The sequence below is a fragment of the Podarcis pityusensis genome (assembly GCF_964106645.2).
Source record: "Podarcis pityusensis genome assembly, chromosome: 3".
Taxonomy (NCBI): Eukaryota; Metazoa; Chordata; class Lepidosauria; order Squamata; family Lacertidae; genus Podarcis; species Podarcis pityusensis.
The window spans coordinates 2,299,682-2,321,624 of record NC_138026.1 but is presented as its reverse complement, the minus strand read 5'-3'; the positions used below and the strand labels follow the sequence as shown (position 1 = coordinate 2,321,624).

The 21,943-nt window shown below is 42.7% G+C and overlaps 1 protein-coding gene across 7 annotated transcripts in view; it reads right to left on the bottom strand.

The window, feature by feature from the left end:
• VPS54 (VPS54 subunit of GARP complex) overlaps positions 1 to 12,657 on the bottom strand; it is a 49,139-nt gene extending 36,482 nt beyond the window's left edge. Inside the window, exons 1-2 of one of the 7 annotated variants that reach the window (XM_080997362.1) lie at positions 12,024 to 12,657; positions 945 to 1,106 (exon numbers count right to left, since the gene is read on the bottom strand). In XM_080997362.1, the coding sequence (XP_080853488.1) occupies positions 945 to 1,080 (136 nt within the window). In that variant the 5' untranslated portion in view covers positions 1,081 to 1,106; positions 12,024 to 12,657. Of the gene's footprint in view, positions 1 to 944; positions 1,110 to 3,961; positions 4,068 to 4,108; positions 5,016 to 8,570; positions 8,698 to 11,636; positions 11,791 to 12,023 lie in introns of those variants that run through there. The other 6 variants (XM_080997366.1, XM_080997360.1, XM_080997361.1 and 3 more) reach the window with 6 other exon arrangements.
• Positions 12,658 to 21,943: the final 9,286 nt, after the last annotated feature.

Here is a 21,943-nt window from a genome sequence, read left to right as displayed (position 1 = left end):
TTCCAGCATGTTCTTTTCATTCAAGCTCACATAGGCTATCAAGTTTAAAGCAAATATCCGAAATTTAAACATTTACTGTTTTTTTATGTCTGTAGTAATATGCAACTGTGCAATAAACAAACTAATGTCAATTCACTATTTAAGGATTGTATCTGTCTAAGTCACACTCAGAAAAGATCCCCTGAAATCACTAGAATGTAGTTTGTCATGTCCACAGAGTTCAACAGGTACACAATGTGTATGTTTAACAGCATAAACTTTACCATGCCTACCCTGCTAATGACAGGCGTCTCTCCACTTACGCGTGTTCAACTCATGTATACACGCAGAGCTGGTAAATAATTAAATAAATCTATTTAAATTGCAAAAATGTGCGAAAGGGGAGGCCTGTGGAGAGTTGGAGTTTAAGAAGAGAGGTTTGGAGGGAGTGATTGTGCTGGAGTTTGGCTTTTTAGATGGTGTTCTATACATGTTGTCATGTGTACTTGTGGTACCTGGGAACATAACCCTCATTTAAGTGGGGACACGCGTGTATCAAACACAGATCTCAGTTTCCATGAGATATGGTGTGTGTATGGGGAGAGGGAGAGGGAGAGAGTTAAGGGTAAGGGTCTAGACCTAGTAACTTTGAGATCCCACCTGGCGCCTTCATTATACATCTTTAGGTGCCACAAAAAAATGTTCCTCTTCAACCAGCCCTTTGGTTGATTAACATTCTATGTCCTTTTAAATGTGTTTGTGAGAGGGGGGTTATTGGTGTGTTTTGGTTTTGTTCGTTTCTTTATTTTGTTTTTATGCTGTATGTATGAATGTACGGTATGTATTAAATTTGTATACAAATTTAATACATACATACTGTAATGTGGCACTCAACAGCTTTTCAATGGGGTAACGTGGCACTCAGCTTGGAAAAAAGTTAAGCCAATTTTGTTAGAGACACTTACCTGTTGGTTCCTTGGGACATACATCTGGCAGCGACTGCACTGGTCGAAAGCGTTTGGCAGAATCCACTTCCCTTTTAATGAAAGTATCACTGCTCTTTGATGGAGGCACTGGTGAAGACCGGTGGCTTGAGGCCATTGCATATAGTCACCACTGGTTAAGTACTGAATGAAAAAGAGATAACATGTATTCATAAACATCTTTTTAGATATTATGGCAGGCTGATGGCAATTATAATATGACAACCCAGTTATAGAAACTGAAAGTTAAGGTAAAAAAGGAGATAAAATGGTTTAGAAAAATGTAATGAGATAACTCCATACAATCTTCTTTATGTTTAATGAATACAGTGGTACCTCAGTTTTCGAACATAATCCATTCGAGAAGACCATTCAAGTTCTGAAACATTCAAAAATCGAAAACTCAGACTTCCGGGGTGGCGCCATTGGCAATGGCGGACTCCCTCCGAACTGGAGGGACCAGCTCCGCATGAAACGGGTCTTTTCCGCTGCGGCGAAGCGGGGACCCTTCTGGAAATCACAGGCGGATGAAGCCTGTGACCGTGGGACTCGGCGGGCACCCTTAGCGCCCCCCCCAACCCGCAAAGGAACCCACAAACGGGCTCCAAAGCAAAGAGGGGGAAGTGGCGCGGTGCTGTGAGTCAATCGCTTTTTCTGCGGAGTGAAGCCGCATAGCCGTTGCCGGAGAGCGCTGCCTTTTTCCTGGGACAATTTGGCATTTAAAATAACCAACCGTGAGTACTGGAACATTGAATATCTGGACTTTAAATAAGAACTGGTGAAATAGAAAGGAATTTGGACTTAAAAATTTACCCTAATTTGGTACTGAAACGGAAAGGTTTAAACAGGAAGTCAGCCTTCCGTTTCCCTGTAGCCAGAACAAAGCAAAGACAACGCAAACTAGAGCTTTAAAAATCACTCTTAAAGGATTGACTTTCATCATTTAAAATCGCTGAACCCCCCTTCGGTAGCAGGAGAAGAAGGGGGAGCTTTTTTCGAGCTCTTTAAACCTGCAGAAGTGAATCTAAAGCAAAGTAATTTTCCACCGTTCTGATCCTGGAGCGGGGTGTCAGAATTGACGTTTGAAGCTCACTGACCAGAAACAAATGTCTTTGACAGATAGTTAAAAGAAGAGAAACATAGTGACTCCATTGCTCCCTTTCGCATCTTAAAAGAACAAATATGGACAAAATATCTTAAAAAAGAAACTTTGTTGCTATTGTTTTTAAGAGAAAGAACAACCAGAAGTTTTTTCCCCCTAGAGGGGAACTGTGAAATTGTAACTAATCCCTGGGAGCTTGCAGCTGTCACTGATTACAACCATGGGAAAGGGTTTGTGACCTTGCAGGACAATGTCTGCAGAAGCACTGTTGGGTGCTTTCTGCAAAATAAATGCCCTATTGGATCAGTTAAGCCAGAAGACGGATTTGATGACGAATGCGGCCAGAACCTTTGAACAGGTAGTGGGAAACTATATGGAGCCCACCCAGGAACTAAAACAGGAGCGTGCCATGACACAACAGCTGAGAGAAGAGGATTCTGCTGAATCTTGGGCACCAGAGACGGAAGGAGCGGCGGCCCAGCAGGAATATAAATTTTTGGATTTGACAAATGAACTTGGAAAAGACCAGACTTGGAAAGAAAAAATTTGGTTTGGTTTGGAAATGGGGGGGTGGATAGACCCCCCTATACAGGGAGATTTGGACTTTTCGAGTCTGGAAAGGGGCCGTCAGATGTCTGGAGCAGTGGGGGCTCTCAACTTTGAAGGAAATCTGGAACATGTTTTTAAATACTACATCGAGTCTAGTCTGGACTATGGAAAAGGGACTGTTTTGTTGAAAAGGGTCAAAAACATTACAAAGCTGGAGCTCCCACGAATAAAAGGAAAATATGAAGAAGAGCTGTGGAAGGGACATGGAAGAGACTTGAGGGCCTCGGATATAAGATTGCCAGGTTAATGTGCTAGATTAATAGGACAAAAAGGACTGACAAAACCCGGGACCAGGAGGAAGGGACGCTGGATGAAGATTGGATTGCTTAAGTCTCTATTTCTATCATTAGGACTGTTTTACAAAATTGATGAATGTTAGGAAAATGTTGAAATGAAATTATTTGGCTCTTATAAAAATGTTTAAAGAATTAGGTAAGAATGTTATGGTTAGGAGAAGTTGGTAAAAATTAAGATTTAAGTTTTAAACTTTTTTTTATATATAAGATAAGATGAAAATAGACTAAGGTAATGTGAGGACAGAATATTATGAATTATGGAAAGGATTTGCTGTGACTATTATAAATCAGGTTACAGGAAAAGGGAGGAGGAGGAGGTCAAGGAAAGAAGGTATTGAAAGTGGAGAATTGGAGAATGATGGTTTTACTTTTTCTTTTTCTTTTTTTGTCTTGTTTCTTTTTTTGTGTAATTTTAAAAAAATTTCTCAATAAATATCATTTAAAAAAACAAAACAAAAATCGAAAACTCAATAGCCGACAGCTAGGCCTCAGGATCTTGAACTCAGCAGAAGCCGCATTTCTGTTTGACTTCTAAGGCATGTTCAAAAACCGATGCATTTACTTCCAGGTTTATGGCATTCGAAAACTGAAATGTTCATCAACGGAGATGTTAAAAAACCAACATACCACTGTATTTGGAAGAATAGTGTGGTATTTTCAAGTGATTTAATTGCAGTATTTATCCACTGGGTGTCATTGGTGACCTTAAGTAGACTCCCTTTTAGAAATATACATAATTGTTATGCATTATGTGTGGTATATTAATAACTATTATCAAATATGGGACTATCAGTCCATTAAGATACATACAAATAAGGCTAGAGCAGATTTTAGATAAGTTAGGGAAAACAAATGGCCAAGATCAAATCAAATATACCAGATACCTATTACTTCAATTTAACAATGGTCATAACAGCCCACTGGTTAACAAATGATACCCATGGGGCTTTTTTCTTTCTAGGAAAAGTTTTGAGTACATGCTAACAATAAACCTTCATAAACCCTTTTTCTTCAACTAGTCTTCATCTAGTTCACTGAATGCAACCAGGTTCTACCTTCCTGTAGAATTTTCTAAGATGCAAATGCTGATTAATTGAACATAAACCATCAATTTGTGGTTACTGTACACAGATACCAACATGCTAGGGAAGAGACAAGTGGGATAAGCAGTCTTTGTAAGATATTCTGGGAAAAGTATAATGCTTTTGCTTTCAACTTCCTCGTCGTCATCTTCCTCCTCTCCCTTCTACCATGCACAATCACCTTATTCCCTGCCAAAGGTGAAAAGCTTAATTTCAGTAACAAAACAGAAACATAACAGGAAGAGTAAATGTTTCTAGTTGAAGTCATCTCACTAGACCAATAAACCAGTCCTAAATCAGCAGCAACATGATGCCACACTGAATTATTCACAGCTAACAGCTATTTGAGTATAGTCATAAATTTAGCATCAGTTGGTTAGAGCCTGGTGCTGAGAACACCAAGGTTGCAGGTTTGATCCCTATAAAGGACAGCTGAATATTCCTGCATTGCAGGGAACTGGACTAGATCCTCTGGGTCCCTTCCAACTCTACAATTCTATGATTCTATGATCTTATAAATAACTAACCTCAGCAAGCCACTGTACACACCAGTCTATTCACACAACAACAAAAAGAACAAAATGTCACAATTCCTAATTGCTCTAGTAAAATAGTATCAAAAGGGAAAATATCAAAGTGTGCTCCACAATTAGCAATTACGTGGTGAAAATCATTTCCGTTACATCTTAGACCTGTGCAGGACATTCAAACTAACTATTTGTGAAGAATGGCCCCAGCTTATTAACTAAGATGCTTCCTCATATTGCAATGTTAAGTTTTCTAATTTAGATAACAACAGCATCCTTCTGAATTTAGTGAATATTTTTTTTCAAATATGCAGTAATGCACAAGCCTTCCAATTCAAATCTCATCACAAAGTAAAAGTGAAATGAACACAAAACAAAACCTCACAAGAAAATCTGAAGTATCACCAACAGAAAATACTTTAATTGCACTCCTACATTAGACTGCAACTGTATCCTGTAGTCATACCTCAGGTTGCGTCCGCTTCAGGTTACGTGTTTTCGTGTTGTGTCCGCAGCAACCCGGAAGTACCGGAACGGGTAACTTCTGGGTTTTGCCACTTGCGCCTGCACAGAAGCGCTAAATCACGCCATGCGCCTGCACAGACACAGCGCTTCAACTTGCGTCAGTTCCGTGTTATGGACAGGCCTCCGGAATGGATCCTGTCCATAATACGAGGTTCCACTGTACTTCTACATAGATGCAGAAACTATAGCTTACATTCATGGGCATAGCCTGGATTTTTGTTGGACGGGCCAGGCTTTGTTGGGGGGAAAGGCTTTTGTTAGGGGGGCAGATTTGTATTGGTTTTTATTGATTTGGGGAGGGAACTGCCCCCCTGCGGCTACGCCCATGCTTAAGGTAGGCATTGATATGGCTCCAGAAACTAAAATATGAACTTCGATTAATCACAGCTCATATAATAAACTTTGCTGAACATTTATTTTTATTATATTTCCACCTAACTGTCATTCCATTTTCACTGGCAAGGCTAACATACAAATGTTCCAGTTTTAACATTTGGAAGATCTTTTTAAGAACTCATATTTCAGTGCCTGAAAATGATTCATGTTGATATTACTTCCCTCACTGATGTAATAACAGTAGTCTGTCAAATTTTAGATCAATTAAATTAACCTAATACTGATCTAAGCTACGTCTTAATGAAACACATTGCAGTTATTGCAAGCAAAGCATCTGGAATCCATAGGCAAATATACATAAATAATCCCAAATAAATTCCCTGAAATTCAGGGACTCATTGCTTATTCCAAAGCACACAGTTTCAGTAAATGCAATGATTGCCCTTGTCCAAGTCAAGAAAGCGAGTAAGAGCTATCTGCACATCCAAACTTCCAAAGAGCTCTGAGCTGAAGCCAAAGTGTTTTACCCTGAAAGTTCCTCATACTGCTTAATTTAAACTGTTTATAAAGTATATATGAACATTATACAAGTTAAGACACCAGCTCCTAAATTTAACCTGCAGGATTACTCATTTGTTTGTTTGTTTGTTTGTTTGTTTGAATTCATTGCAGGGTCTGCTATGCTTACATGTCAAATAGGTAGAATAGAAGCTAAATCAAACTAAATAATAATACCGTATTTTTTGCTCTATAAGACTCACTTTTTCCCTCCTAAAAAGTAAGGGGAAATGTGTGTGCGTCTTATGAAGCAAATGCAGGCTGCACAGCTATCACAGAAGCCAGAACAGCAAGAGGGATTGCTGCTTTCACTGTGCAGCGATCCCTCTTGCTGTTCTGGCTTCTGAGATTCAGAATATTTTTTTTCTTGTTTTCCTCCTCCAAAAACTAGGTGCGTCTTGTGGTCTGGTGCGCCTTATAGAGCGAAAAAAATGGTAATTGCTTTTGGCTGGGTCAGAAGGTCTTCTTGACTCAGATCTCTCAATCCATCAATGATCATAGTCAATGAATGTTGATAAATTGGAAAGTTGTGGAAGGCTGGAATATGTATTTCACTGAGATGGGGGATAGCAAATGTGAAATAGTAACCTCTAGATAAATAATCCCTTCATTGGTCTGCAACATTCAACTTTTCCAACTTGGCAAAATGGAATGGTTAAAGCTGCAATCCTATATACACTTAGCTGGCAGTAGACTCCAGTGCTGAGAGGAAACCTAACTCCCAGAGTTAAGGTGCAGGTAGCCCCACACCCAAATGGGGAAATAGTAGGCTGAAACTCGGCATACTATATTAGTTTTGCAAAAACATGTCCCTTATTTACTTCCAAATAAGCTAGGAACCTGTTCTGACCTTCAGTACTTAGCAGTTAAGACCCTAGCTACACGTATTATTTAGGATTACAGCTCATAACAGGTCAATAAAAGTATTACTAGCACAATCATATGCATGCTTACTTGGAAGTAAGTGCAGAAACTGAGAAAAGTCAGGGAGAGTGACAATCCTGCCTCATCAAAATGCCATCCAGCATGGCACACTGAAGGTTTTGATTGCTTTCTAAATAAATCATATTTTGTGCAGGTGAGGGCCCCCACAAATGAAAGAAAGTACTCAAGTCTTTGCTACATTTCTGACCCAGATACAGTGGTACCTCGGGTTAAGTACTTAATTCGTTCCGGAGGTCCGTCCTTAACCTGAAACCATTCTTAACCTGAAGCACCACTTTAGCTAATGGGGCCTCCTGCTGCCGCCGCGCTGCAGGAGCACAATTTCTGTTCTCACCCTGAAGCAAAGTTCTTAACCTGAGGTAATATTTCTGGGTTAGCGGAGTCTGTAACCTGAAGCGTATGTAACCTGAGGTACCACTGTACTGTAATAGCAAACTCAGGAGGTGAGTACCAAGAGGACTGTAACCAAAGAGGGTGACTAGGAAACAAGACAAATGAGTCCTCATGCTGGATAGAACCCCAAATATTGGAGAAATATATACACATTGCCCTCTCCAAAACTGGCAGAGTGTTGGGAAACAGAAAAAAGAAATGCTTGAGAGACTAGATCAGGCCCCTGAACTGGTGGTTAGCCACCCCTGTTAAAACTTTAAACATATAGGCTTGGACTCTAGTTGATTTTCAAAATGGATTATTTATTTCATTCAGATTTTTAATTTAATTTCATTTTATTTTCTGGGAGGAGTTATCTGGGTTTGGCAGATAGAATAGAGCAGGAGTCAGTAAACTTTTTCAGCAGGGGGCCGGTCCACCGTCCCTCAGACCTTGTGGGGGGCCGGGCTATTTTTTTGGTAGGGGGGAGAGAACCAATTCCTATTCCTCACAAATAACCCAGAGATTCATTTTAAATAAAAGCACACATTCTGCTCATGTAAAAGCACGCTGATTCCTGGACCGCCTACGGGCCGGATTGAGAAGGCGATTGGGCCACATCCGGCCCCCAGGCCTTAGTTTGCATACCCATGGAATAGACTTAGAGGGTTCTAGTAACCCCCATTTCACTCCAGTGAAAATAATGGATCACAGAAAATAATGTAAACTCAATCCAAGGTTAAATTTATATGTAACCACTTATATAACTTTGATTGTCCAAACAGAAGAAGTGCTCATCTTGGTGCGCATATATACATGGATATATCAATGTTAGTAGTCTCTACTAGTATCAACAAGATGTTAGCAATTTCACTCCTCCAATGCTGCATTATGTGATTGGTATAATTCACATGCCTGTCTGAGCAGACTGTGGGAATGGAAAACAGCCTTATCTCTCTTCCACTGTATGTACTTGGTAATGTACTTCTGCTTTTACTTCGTTATAAATAGTAAATTAGACTATGATGTTTCACGCTTCTTGCTGTGTTATGCTAGATGATTAGTGTGCATCAATCAAGCTGGTTTATGTCGCTAAGCACACTGGAAGAGCGGGGAGATGCCTCTTCCAGCGTTGCGCATACCGGAGGATGTTGGGAGTTCTGGGGGTTAGCAGGCACCCCTGGGCGTTCTCCAACACATTGCACTCTGCAACTATTCTACAAATGATTTAGTATAACAATATTAAGTTTGCAAGCCTTAATGAGGAAAGTCCAAGAAAGTCCCAGTAAGGAGACCTCCTATTTCTTCCAGTTCCATCAGTTTAAAAAAACCTTTGAGATTGTAACACACACGGTTATTTTCAAGTCCTAAACAAAAGATTAAACACATTTAAGAAAAACAGAATAAACATTCAAATGTGTGATTAACATTTCAAATGTTGATAAAAAGAGGTGAACGGACAGACGACACCATGTACAATAACACCAGGTGACTTTTTTGGTACAGAGTAAGGTAACTCATTTATAAACATGAATGTGGCCCAACTCAGAACTTTTTAGTTTGAGGATAGGATGGTTACTCCAGTGTATATATATGAATGAAATGCACTATACACACATATGTCTGACATTAAGACATGATGCTTCCTCGGGTATCATTTGAAGTTATGTTGTAAACCCATGAATACATGACACATTCTTATTCTAATTATATATGCCAAAATGGAAGCATATAATGCTGGGAAAACATAACAAAAACAATGTAGGAAGGCATCTCAATCCAGACTGTCAAAGGAAAAGCTCAATGGTGGCACTTTCCAAGTACCAGCTATCAGGTGCATTTAATATGCTAAGCACATATTAGCATGGAAGGACAGATGGGGGCAGCTGTGGAGGCAAAGTGTATATATAACCCTTCAAAATAAATCACATATACACCTTTCATCCGAGCATCACAGGGCAGTTTTCAATATTAAAAAACACAAAAAGTAGTAGAAGTAGTAGAAGTAGTATATAGTAGTAATGCCTTGCCAATCTGGCTGGGTAACATAGTAATAAACAAAACCCTTCCACTAGTCTGTCCCAGCTGGATCTTCTTATATGTTTCTTTTCCTATTTGTCTTTTTCAGAGTTTAGAAGCAGTGGACCAAAAGAATTTAATATTGAACAAGCCTAGCAGTGAATCACTTTTACTTCCAAATAGTATTCTCATTGATTTTGCCATCAGCATTTTTGTCTCATTTCTCATTCTGCAGCTGAAATATACCTTAAGATCAAAAGAATCATAATACACGAATAATACTTTATCTTGGATATAACCTAGGACATGGGTAAGCAAACTAAGTCCCGGGGGTCAGATCTGGCCCAATCGCCTTCTAAATCCGGCCCGTAGACGGTCCAGGAATCAGCATGTTTTTACATGAGTAGAATGTGTCCTTTTATTTAAATGCATTTCTGGGTTATCTGTGGGGCATAGGAATTCGTTCATATACAGTGGTACCTCGGGTTAAGTACTTAATTCGTTCCGGAGGTCCGTCCTTAACCTGAAACCATTCTTAACCTGAAGCACCACTTTAGCTAATGGGGCCTCCTGCTGCTGCTGTGCAGCCAGAGCACGATATCTGTTCTCATCCTGAAGCAAAGTTCTTAACCCAAGGTAATATTTCTGGGTTAGCGGAGTCTGTAACCTGAAGCATATGTAACCCTAGGTACCACTGTATTTTTTTCAAAATATAGTCCGACCCCCCCCCCCACAAGGTCTGAGGGACAGTGGACCGGCCTCCTGCTGAAAAAGTTTGCTGACCCCTAAGGTAGAGTGTGCAGCAGCTTTGGAAGGATCTCACCACGTCTTGTCTTTTTATCAGATATTTTCCTGTTCAAAATACAAGATGCCACTCTCTAAATGGATTTATGTCACAAATTTGAAACCACTTGGTTTTTTTAAAAAAAGCTTTGATGGGGTAAATTGGTGCCTAAGGTTGGGTAGGACTTCACTGGCCATTTCTTGCCTATTAATCTTACTGGTGGAAAGCTAGCCTTTTAATACTATTTTAATAGCTTACAAGTCCTCAAGAGGGTCAGTAACTTGTACACTGAATTGGGACAAAAGTGGGTTTTTTAAAACCACACAAAAGAAGTCTATGTTATTAACAACTTTTTCGTGTGAATGGCTGCTGCTAACATATCAGTGTGTCTGTCTGTTCTCAATTTCATTCCATCCGACCTCAATGTTTATAACTCCACTCCACCCTTCCATATATCTGTCTGTCTATAAAATTATTCGTGATAACACTTTGTGCATCTGATAAAATGGACTGGTGATGCTGGTCAGTCTAGAGAAGAACCAGCAGTTTGTGGAACCTACTTGCCCTCTGTGGGGTTCGCAGGATACAACCTTCCGTGGAAAGAAAGGGCAAGGGAGATAAATTGTGGGCGGAAAGGATTGCCTGCAAACAGCGCCCTATGGCTTAAAAGGGGTGGAAGGTATTTGTGTAAGAAGAATTAAAGCAGTGGGTGATATCCTCTGGAAAGGGAACTATGGGGTCACAGCTCATGCCAATTTGGGGAGGGTGGGGAAAAGGGAGAGGAAAGGGGTTATGACAGAGCATGGTGTCCCTATTTTCCAGGGGTGTCCCTGATTTAGAGAAGCCGTCCCAGTTTCTGATTTGATCCCGGAAAGTCCCACTTTTCCTTAGGACGTCCCTATTTTCACTGGAGAAATGTTGGAGGCTATGGAGTTATTGATCTCCAAGCCGTCTGAAGGCAATTCTGTATGGGGAAGTTTTTTTAATGTTTAGTTTTTTCATGATGTTTTATATATGTGGGAAGCTGCCCAGAGTGGCTGGGGGCAGCCCAGTAAGATGTGTGGGGTATAAATAGTAAAATGATCATTAGGGAATGGGACGTCCCTATTCTCCTCAGAGAACTGTTGGAGGGTCTGGCACAGGCACTGGCTCCCTGGGCGCCCGAGCACCCACCCAATTCCCCCGCAATCGCGGGGCCGAGGGGCACTCCTGCGGCGAAGGCAGCCGGACCCCGCAAATCAGGGGCAGGAGGGAGGGAGAGGAGAGTATCTCCTGCAAAGCGGGGCTCCTGACGGCCAGAGGGCGGCCTGCTCCCTTGGGCTGCCGGGGGGATCCGCTTGCTCTCTCTCGCCTGCGCCTTTCCTGAGGGGTCGGATCCGGCGGCGGCTGCTGCTGCTTTCGAGGGGGCAGGAGCGCAGTTCCGGGATCCAGCCCCATTCGGGGCCTGGAATTCATGGCGGGGCCGACGAGGAGGCCTCCTCCGCCCGCCCGCCCGCCCGCCTCCCCGGCCCCTCCGTACCTGCGGGAAGAAGCTGCCAAGGCGGCGCCGCGGCCTAGCGCCTCCCAAGCGACACGTCGCCACCATGGAGCGGCTCTCCGGGCTGCCGGCTGGGCCCAGGGCGGGCGGCGATGCGGCGGCGAGCAGAGCGGACCCGGCAAGCGCCGCCTCTCCCGCAGCCCCGGCCAGGAGGAGGAGGAGGAGCCGCCGCCGCAGCAGCAGCTGCCGGGGCCGGAGGCGCCCGCGGAGCCGCCGCCTCTTCCGCCCCTTCTCGGCCCAGCTGCAGCCAGCCGAGCGCCGGGCAAAAGGCCCCGGAGAGAGAGATTTCGCGGCAGGCGCATCGCCGCCCGCTTCCCTCCCTGTCAGCAAAATGCAGCCGCCGCATAGGAATAATAGCCAGCATTTTACCTCAGAAATCAGCCGCCTTCGGGGTCAGCGCCGCTTTCTTTCCAAATGTTTACACGTCTCGCCCTTGGCGTAGAAAAGTGCGCCCAGGCTGCTCATAGCAAAACATTCAGATCGGAAGCAAAACTAGAAAACGGCGAAGAGGGGGAAACCGCCTCAGCAAAAGAGACCCGCAGCTGCAGGAGCGCCACAAAAGCGCAGCCTACAAGTTCCTCTCCCGAATCCGACTTCGGGCTGGAGCCACGTTTCTGCAGCCGAAGGAGCCCGCTCAGCCTCCCTGCCGAGAGAGAGCCAGGCGGGGACCCAGGCGGAGAAGGCGCAGACCGGGGGGGGGGCATCCTGAAGACGCCTGGATCCCGGCTTGCCAGAGACTGAAACGCCCAAATAAGAAGAACACCTTAAGGAACAAAGCAATGGGACTTGCTCTGGATGGGACGTTTCCCCTCCCAGCTCCCTTCCTCTCCCCATTTCATCCTGCATTCTCCGCCTCCCTGTCTGTCACACCTGCAAACATTTTCATAAAGTGTAGCATCTCCCTTTCCCATTTTCTGTCTTAGAGAAAGCCAAAGCATTCGTGCATTTACATTAATGAATTTTCAAAGTATTTTGAAATAAAATGGTAAATTATAGGTAACTGTTCTCTTGTCATAAATATTACATGGTTTTATTCCAGTTTGCGTACCTTCAAAAAACTACTCCATGTTTCAAGATGCGATATCACTTTATTGTCTTATTTACTTATGTAATAAACAGAAATTATCAGGGTAGTTTACAATAAAAGGACCCAAAAAGTTGTCTGTGAACAAACACCGGCTCTCTCGGCCAGAAGCGCGATGAGCACCGCCCCCAGAGTCACCTGGGACTGGAATTAAGGGTCCAGGTGTCCTTTACCTGCTCTGCCTCTACAGTGGGAGGCAGGAGGGCTTCTGAAAAGTTACTGGAAAATACAGGAAGGGAGAGCATTCTTGTATTTGGGTCCGCAGGTATCTGGTTGGCCACGATTAGAACAGAATGCTTGATCCAGGAGGGTCATCTTAAATGATTAAAAGCCTGGTTCTTGCCGCACCAAGCACTAAAAATAGAATGAAGTAGGTGCCAGGCTAGTCTCTCAGGGAATAAAGTTCCACAGATGCAACACGACTACAGAGAAAACCCTTGTGGAATAAATAAGGAAGAAATAGCAAAAATGGCCGGGCCTGCCTTAAGACACCAAGGTTCTGCGAACAAAGGTTCTCAAACAGCCCAAAGGAGGGGCCCCTTCGGAGAACTTTATCTACAACCTGAGTTGTTTATATCTTTACAACCTGAGTTGTTTATGTCTTACAACTTGAGTTGCTGGAGAAACTGCAAACGAGATAAAGTAGATGTTGGACTCGACAAGCTAGAATACTCCCTAAGAGGCTCCTTTCCTTGCTAGTGTTACAATTAAGTAAAGAATGTGTTAAAAGTAGATTGTTAGCCTTGAAAGAGGGATAGATTTATAGTTTAGAGGTGACTTGAGAGAACAAGGAGAAATAGCAGGTGATAGTTTAAGAACTATTACACGTGCTTCATGAATATTAGAGAACACACCCCTGTTGGAGAAACGGCTCATTTGAATGGACATGGGATGTATGTTATTGGTGGGGGTACATATTAGAGGGACATACAATGTAGGCGGATCGGGAAGCCTGTAAACTGCAATTTCTTAACCAATAGGAATTGTAGGAGGGATATTTGAATGGTTTTAGGTTATAAATTATGTGTGATGTAAGCTGAAAGACGCACTGCTCCTTTATAGCATGAGCTGAGGGGTTGCCCATGCAGTACCATTACAACAATAAATCTGGCTATGCCTGACTGTGGTGTAGACTCCTTTTTTACACAGAGTAAATTGACACCCTCTGGGTAAAGATCCCTTGGGACAGAATTTGTCCAACAACCCTCTTCTATGTTGCCCTACTGGCTCCCAGGAATGAATGGCCAGGGCCCAGAATGGGAAAAGACTCATTCTGCTACATCATCCTTAGTTTTCCTAGAGAACATTAAAAGAGCAGGAGGGGTAAATTAGAGTTTCTTCCAGATTAAGGGAACTATTGTTGAGAGATCCTTGCTTGAAGGTCCCCCAAATTGTGGACCACCAATGTAGAACAGGCAGCCCTTTTTAACCTGGAAGACAGTTGGTAAAACTCATTACAGTGGTACCTCGGGTTACATACGCTTCAGGTTACAGACTGCTAACCCAGAAATAGTACCTCAGGTTAAGAACTTTGCTTCAGGATGAGAACAGAAATCGTGCTCTGGCAGCGCAGCGGCAGCAGGAGGCCCCATTAGCTAAAGTGGTGCTTCAGGTTAAGAACAGTTTCAGGTTAAGAATGGACCTCCAGAACAAATTAAGTTCTTAACCCGAGGTACCACTGTACAGGGTAGCACACTGTACAAGTGACCTTAAGTATAAGCAGGTCATAGATTATAGCCATTTCAATCTGGCTCAAGACCCTGTTCTGGCACTGCTGGAAAGACTGGTTGTTTAGGCTGATGACTGGTATTGGGAGATGGATAGGAAGAGTGTGACCCTGTTTTGCTATTATCAACCTCCTGAAGAAGATATTTAAATAAAACTCAGTTGCACATTATATTTTACTAAAATTGCCAGTTTCTCCATTAATTGGGGACATGGTCTGTCAGCTCTTGAAAATGAAAGGCTGTGTTTTGGCCTTTATGAAGTGAACTAAAACCAGCTCAGTAACAATGGGAGGGGTGGGGGTCATACAGGACTATAGTCTCTCATTGTCACAGATCACTCTGTTCAAATCACACCATCTTTGTGAATTTTCTCGAAGATTTTGTGCATTGGCAATGGAACAATTATCAGCTAAAATAATACTAAACTGTGATCTGGCATCTTCCACACCATTAATCATTTGGTTGGTCTGGAGTTGCTCCCAACCCTCACTAGTAGAGCAGTATTTTTAAAGGCTTTGGAAGGTGGAGAAATTATACCTTTTTACCAATACGTAACCATTAATAAAATCAGTTCAGTAACAGCACTGTCATAATGATGTCTACAGTGGTACCTTGGTTTGCAACCATTTTGGATTACAACCCTTTTGGATTACAATCACATCAAACCCGGAAGTGCGTGTCCCTTTTTTTGGATTACAACCCCCCATTATTTTTGGATTATAATCCTTTTTTTGGGGGGGGAGGCCCCATTGGCGAAAGCGTGCCTTGGGTTACAATCTGTTTTGGTTTACAACGAGACCTCCGGAACGGATTATGGTTGTAAACCAAGGTACCACTGTACTTAAAAGTCCCATTAAATTCAAGGATTAAATTACAAGGTGATCCTAAGTGAGACTAGGAATACAGCCTAAGATACTAAATTATTTTGTGAATTCCCTTATTAAGGACTCTTTAAGGAAAAGCTATAAATAGAGTGGTTTTTTGTTAACAATAAACAAATAAACAAATAAATAAATGGATGCATGTTAAAGAGTATATTTAGATATGCAAATAAACACTCTTCTAAATTCAGGTCCAGGCCAATGTATATGCTGAGTAGTCTTGTAAACTTGGCTGCACCTCCCACTAATTGTGAAATAGTGGCTAATGTTATGAATTGCTTCTGAATGTGCTTAGGCTGCCTACATTGCTGTTCTGTTCTCACTTACCATCTGGCATGCCACAAACAATTTTCTTGATGAAACAGATGGCAGCAAATAAATTCATCAAAGGCCAATCAGTAAGAACGTGACTCAAGTGTGAAATAGTTGTCAGATTATTACCTTGCAAAACTGGGCTCTTGGTATCTACATATCTCTCACCCAGGTGAACTCTGAATCAAAATTCCTTATTTCAAAGATATGTCAGTGACATAAATAACATGCACTGAATTAACAATTAATAAAGGCTACTGTCCTATGTGCACATATGTGAGGAAGTAAGCTGCAGTGAAATATAATAAAATAAGCTTATTTCCAAATAAGTAAATAGATGACTACAGAAGTCACGATTAATGGCCCTAGTGTAACAGTGGCCTTTTAAAGTAGTTTTTATTGTCAATCATTTCCCCAAGCGATGCCGTAGTTCTCTTTATAATTTGAATCCAAGGTCCTGTATTCAGTTCTACATGTTATTCAAAAAGTTCTAGGAAGAGTAGTTTACTGTCCGTAGACCTTGCTTTAATTTTCAGGTTTAATTTTTTAGAACTTAAATCTTTAGCTTTTATACTTACAAAAATATAAAATATGCAGGCTGTATTTTACTGATTTTTGTAAGAATGAAAGTGCTAGCACTTTCCAGTCTTGGAGTCCATTTCTGCAGTGAAAATACATTGGGAAAGGATGTTATCCAACAAAATCTCCCTCTGATTTCATGCATTAATCAAGAAAGGAAAGCAGGAGCATGATATTTGTACGTCCCTCACCTTTGACTTATAGCAGTCATTTTGTTCTAAATGACAATGCATGTATTATTTACCTAATTAGTGGCAGAGATATTGATATTTTGTCTTGAGGACAAATTGGTGGACCCATGGCATTTCATTGTAGTGGAACCTCGACATACGTACGATTCCAGTTACGACCTTCAGCAGGTGCTTTGACTTATGAACTTTCCTCTAGATATGAACAGAGGCCTTGCCGGCAGCCCAGAGCTCACCCGGCCGGCTGTGGAGCAGTGCTGAGGCCTCTGCTGCCGGGGAGGGGGCCCCCATCCCACCCCCAAAGCTGTGGAAGAGGCGCTGCCTGCAAGAGGCACAGCAGGGCACACTCCAGCCCCAAACCCCGCCAAGGAAGTCCAGAGAAGAACCTGGCCTGGCGAGGAAAAAAAGTGACCCTGGTCAAAGTGAATCAGCTCTTTACTGACCCTTGCCCCACCCCCAGCTTGTAGCCCACCCACCCTCAGTGCACGTAAGGGGGGGGGGATGTTGATTTTTTTCAAATATCTTAAACACAATACAGCTTAACAATATTATTCTCTTTAAAATCTATATCTTATCCAAGTTAACTTTCCTCCACCCCTCTTCTGGCTTCTCTATATTGCTCTTACTTAAGCGTGTTTACTATATATACATTCTATAAATGTCTATAATTCCTTAATAAGTTTTTGTGTTATACTTTAAACATACAATCCTTATTATATTACAGCATTAAATCTTATGGTCTAACCAAATGTTTACAATAAACGTTATGAGTTTTATATAAGTGTCTTTATTTATGTGCAGTTTTCTCTAAGTATACTATAAATTTGGACCATTCTTTTTGGAATTTCTCATCGTTCTGCTGTCGGATTCTTCCAGTTAGGCTTGCTATTTCCGCATACTCCAATACTTTCTGTTGCCATTCTTCAATTGCCAGAATATCCTGTTGTTTCTATCTCTGTGCGAGGAGTAGTCTTCCTGCTGTTGTGGCATACAAATGTTTTATTGTGTTTTTAATATTCTGTTGGGAGCTGCCCAGAGTGGCTGGGGAAGCCCAGCCAGATGAGCAGATGACCAAACCCAAAAAGTACTAAAAAATGGTTCCTTGAAAATGAGTGATAGGTGGGGTGCCTCAAGATTCTGTCCTGGACCCATTGTTGTTCAATGTCTTTATAAATGACTTGCATTAAGAAATTGAGGGGGTGCTAATCAAATTTGCAGGTGACACCAAACTAGGAGTTGTAGCTAATGTCACAGAGAACAGATTCAGAATTCAAAATGACCTTAACAGATTGGAGAACTAGGTCCAAGCTAATAAAATTAATTTCAATAAGGACAAATGTAAGGTTCTGTACTTAGGCAGGAAGAACCAGATTGGCAGTTGAATCACAACTATAGGATGGGGGACATTGGCTTACTAGCAGAACATGTGAAAAGGATCTTGGGGTCTTGGTGGACCACAAGCTTAACATGAGTCAACAGTGTGATGCAGCAGCAAAAAAAGCTAATGTGATTCTAGGCTGCATCAACAGTCGTGTAATAGTATACTATAGTATACTATCAAGGGAAGTCATAGTACCACTCTGTTCTGCCTTGGTCAGACCATACCTGGTATACTCTGTCCAGTTCTGGGCACTACAATTTAAGAAGGGTGTTGACAAGCTGGAATGTATGCAGAGGAGGGTAAGCAAGATAATAATAATAATAATAATAATAATAATAATAATACCTTTATTGTCAATGTACAACCTGTGTACAATGAAATTAACCGAACCTAACCAAGCCTCCCTCCCCCCCCCAAAAAATCAATTTCATTGTACTCTGTGTGCTTAGCGCACAACACACCACCTCGCAAGTCAGTTGCGCTATGTTATTTTCCATTCAACAGCCTAACAGCCCACAGACAGAAGCTATTTTTTAGCCTGTTGGTACAACTGATTATACTTCTATATCTCCTGCCCGAGGGTAGAAGATTAAAGAGGTGCTGGCCAGGGGGTGAGTCATCCCTGAGAATTTTTCTCGCTCTCCTAAGGCAACGATCCCTTGAGATGTCATCTAGCGGACTCAAGGGACATCTAGCGGACTCAAGGGACAGATATCATGTGCTGTATTCACCACCCTCTGTAGAGACTTTCTGTCCGCAGCTGTCAAGCCAGCATACCACACTGTGATACAATATGAAAGGACACTTTCTATTGTGGACCATAAAAGGAGTTCATCAATTGTTGTTTAACATTATTCTTGCGCAAGACCCTGAGGAAATGGAGTCTCTGTTGGGCCTTTCTGACCACCTGAGCTGTGTTGATTTTCCAAGTGAGGTCCTCACTAAGGTAAACTCCCAGGAATTTAAAGGAGGAGACTCTCTCCACGCAGCCCCCCCCCCCCCGCTATACAATGGGGCAGGTTCCTCTCTCTTCCTCCAGAAGTCCAACACCATCTCCTTTGTCTGGAAATCAGACCTTATGAGGAACAGTTGAAGGAGCTAGGTATGTTTAGCCTGGAAAAGAGACTGAGAAGAGATATGATAGTCATCTTCAAATATCTCAAGGGCTGTCCCATGGAGGAGGGAGCAGGCTTGTTTTCTTTGCTCTGGATGGTAGGACTCAAACCAATGACTCCAAGTTACAAGAAAGAAGATTCTGACTAAACATCAGGAAAAATAGTTGTTTGGCAGTGGAACAGTCTGCATTGGGTGGTTGTGGACTCTCCTTCCTTGTAGGTTTTTAAGCAGAGGTTGAATGGCTATCTGTCATGGATGCTTTAGTTGAGATTTTTGCATTGCAAGGGGTTGGACTAGATTACCCTTGGGGTCCCTTCCAACTCTAAAATTCTATGGTTCGATTACTTAGCACTTTTTTCCTTGCTTGGAAACAAATTGGTAAGCAATATTTTTTAAAAAGAAGGAAAGAAAAAACTTCAATTGAAACATATCAGATTACTATTATTTAAATTTCTGCAGTTTCACATTGATTTTTTTATATCTCCCTCAGAATATCCTTAGGTCACACAATGTTGGACTATGGACCATTGATTATCAGGTTTCTCGTGGGAGATCACAATGGAACAAAATACATTTTTGTTGTCTTAGGGTCCTGATATGAAGCACTCTGAAGCATGGATTTTAGATTCTGCTAGCATCTAGAGTTGCAGCAGCAGCAGAAATTTGGACACAAGGGTCCAAAAAGAGCTTTTGTCTATAAAAAGAGCCTTTGTCTATAATCCTTGATAATTCTTGGAGAACTGGTGAGGTCCCTGCTGACTGGAGGTGGACATACGTTGTCCCCATCTTTAAAAAGGGGGGAGGGGGGAAATAAAACCCAGGTAACTACCAACCGGTGAGCTTGAAATCGATTCCAGGAAAGGTCCCAGAAAGGAGAATTCAACAGTCGTCTGTGAGCACTTAGTAAAGGATGTGATTACCAAGACCTGGCATGGGTTTCTCAAAAACAAGTCATGCCAGAGGACTCTCTCTCTCTCTCTCTCTCTTGGATGGAGTTACAAGCTTGGTGGATCAGGGAAATGCCATAGACCTAGTATTGTAAGGCTTGGTTTCAGTAAGGCTTTTGACAAAATCTCCCATGATATTTTGTGAGGAAGCTGGTAAAATGTTGGTTGAATGAAGTAACTGTTGGGTGGATTTGTAGCTGGTTGACTGACAGAACCCAAAGAGTACTCATAAATGGTTCTTCATCATTCTGGGAAAAAGTGACACAGGGCTCTGTCCTGGGCCCCAGGGGCATAGCCAGAATTTTTGTTTCAGGGGGCAGGCCAATTGTTGGGGGGGAGCACAACCTCAGTTTATGTATTTTACTGATTTTTATTGATGGGGGGCAGCTGCCCCTCTCTGCTCCCCCTGGCTATGCCCATGCTGGGCCTGTTGTTGTTCAACATCTTTATAAAGTATTTAAATGAAGGAATTGAGGGCGATGCTCATCAAATTTGCAGATGACACCAAACTGGCTAATGCTGCAGAAGGCAGAATCATGATTCAAAATGACCTTACCAGATTGAAGACCTGGGCGCAAGCTTAACAAAATGAATTTCAGTAGAGGCAAATGTAAGGTTCGGTACTTAGGCTAGAAAAACCAGATTGGCAGCTGAATCATGCTCCAAGACTGTTGACTGAACCTTTCCTTGTGCAAACACAAGGGCATCAGGCTGGCTTAGGGAGTTGCAGAGCAAGCCATAAGATACACACAAGTTTTTCCTCCAGAACAGGGGCACCAAGTGCCCCCACATTAGGGGGTGTACAACACGCAACATGTCATGCCCAGTGGAGCAAAGCAGCGCTATTCTCCTCCTCCTCCTCCTCCTCCTCCTCCTCCTCCCCACCCGATGCCATGTGGGGAGGAGGAGGCAGAGTGTGGTGCTGCTTCGCACTCCCCCTCATCCTTCCCGCAGCATGCGTTGGGGGCGGGATGTGCAGAGGGTGATCTTTGCCCTCGCTGGTCCCAGCCCCCTCCTGGCTCCTGGGTGGGAGCTGGAGCACAAGGAGGGCACCTTGTGGTGGCAGGGAATGCCAGCACCTTCAATATATCAATATATCAAATATTGAGGGGGTGGCGCCCCAAACACCCCCAATAGCCGGCATCAGTGCTCCAGAACCTTACCACTTCCCAGCACCTGCCACCCGAGCATGGGTGGAGGAAGGGGGGTGCGGTAGGTGTGGGCCACCCCGAGTATCTCCACTGGGGGGGGGTGACAAAATGTTGGGTGGCACTCACCATGGGGCCTGAGACCCGGTGGCTTGAGCTCTGCCCAAACAGTCCGCCCACTGCCTCCCCCCACCTGTAGGGTGGCTGAGTGGGAGGAGGAAGGCAGACTCTGGGGGCCCCACGGTGCCCCCCCATGGGTGCAAAGGTGGCTTCCTCTGCCGCTGCACCTGAGGCAAGTGCTTCACTCTGCCATTGCAAGGCCAGCCCTGCTAATAAATTAAAATTAATGTTGTTTCCTTTACAATGTTTTAACTGTGAATTATTTTATACCAACAAAAAGAAGAAAAGCTTCTGGCCATTGAAACATGTGATTAATTGTTGTAACGCACCCATATTCCCACTTATTACAGGTGACCACAAGGTGCAGGGCTTTTTTATGCCAGCAGTTTTATGGAAGGCCCCATCCATGAATCATTCTCACTTCAGGGCATTTTAATCAGTTTATCGGATGAGATTTCCTTCTCCTGAGTTTCTTCAGCAAACAGCCTTTTCTAATACAGTATTTGGTTTTATTTATTTATTCATTTACTTTTTAACTCTGTGCTTTTTTTACTTTTTGCGTTATTTTAATCGTACCTTATCCACTGTTAGCTGCTTTCTTCTTGTTGTTGTGTAACAATAAAAGCATGATTTATTTATTTTTAATCATGGTATGTTGTCTGAAATCTGACAGCTGAATTTAGACTCAGCATAGGTGCAGATAACTCTACTGATTTATTTACATGTCTAGCTGATCCACAGGTGGATTTCTCCTAGTGCAAGAGGTGGAGGGTGCAATCTGGACTGTTTTCAGTGGGGCAGTGCTC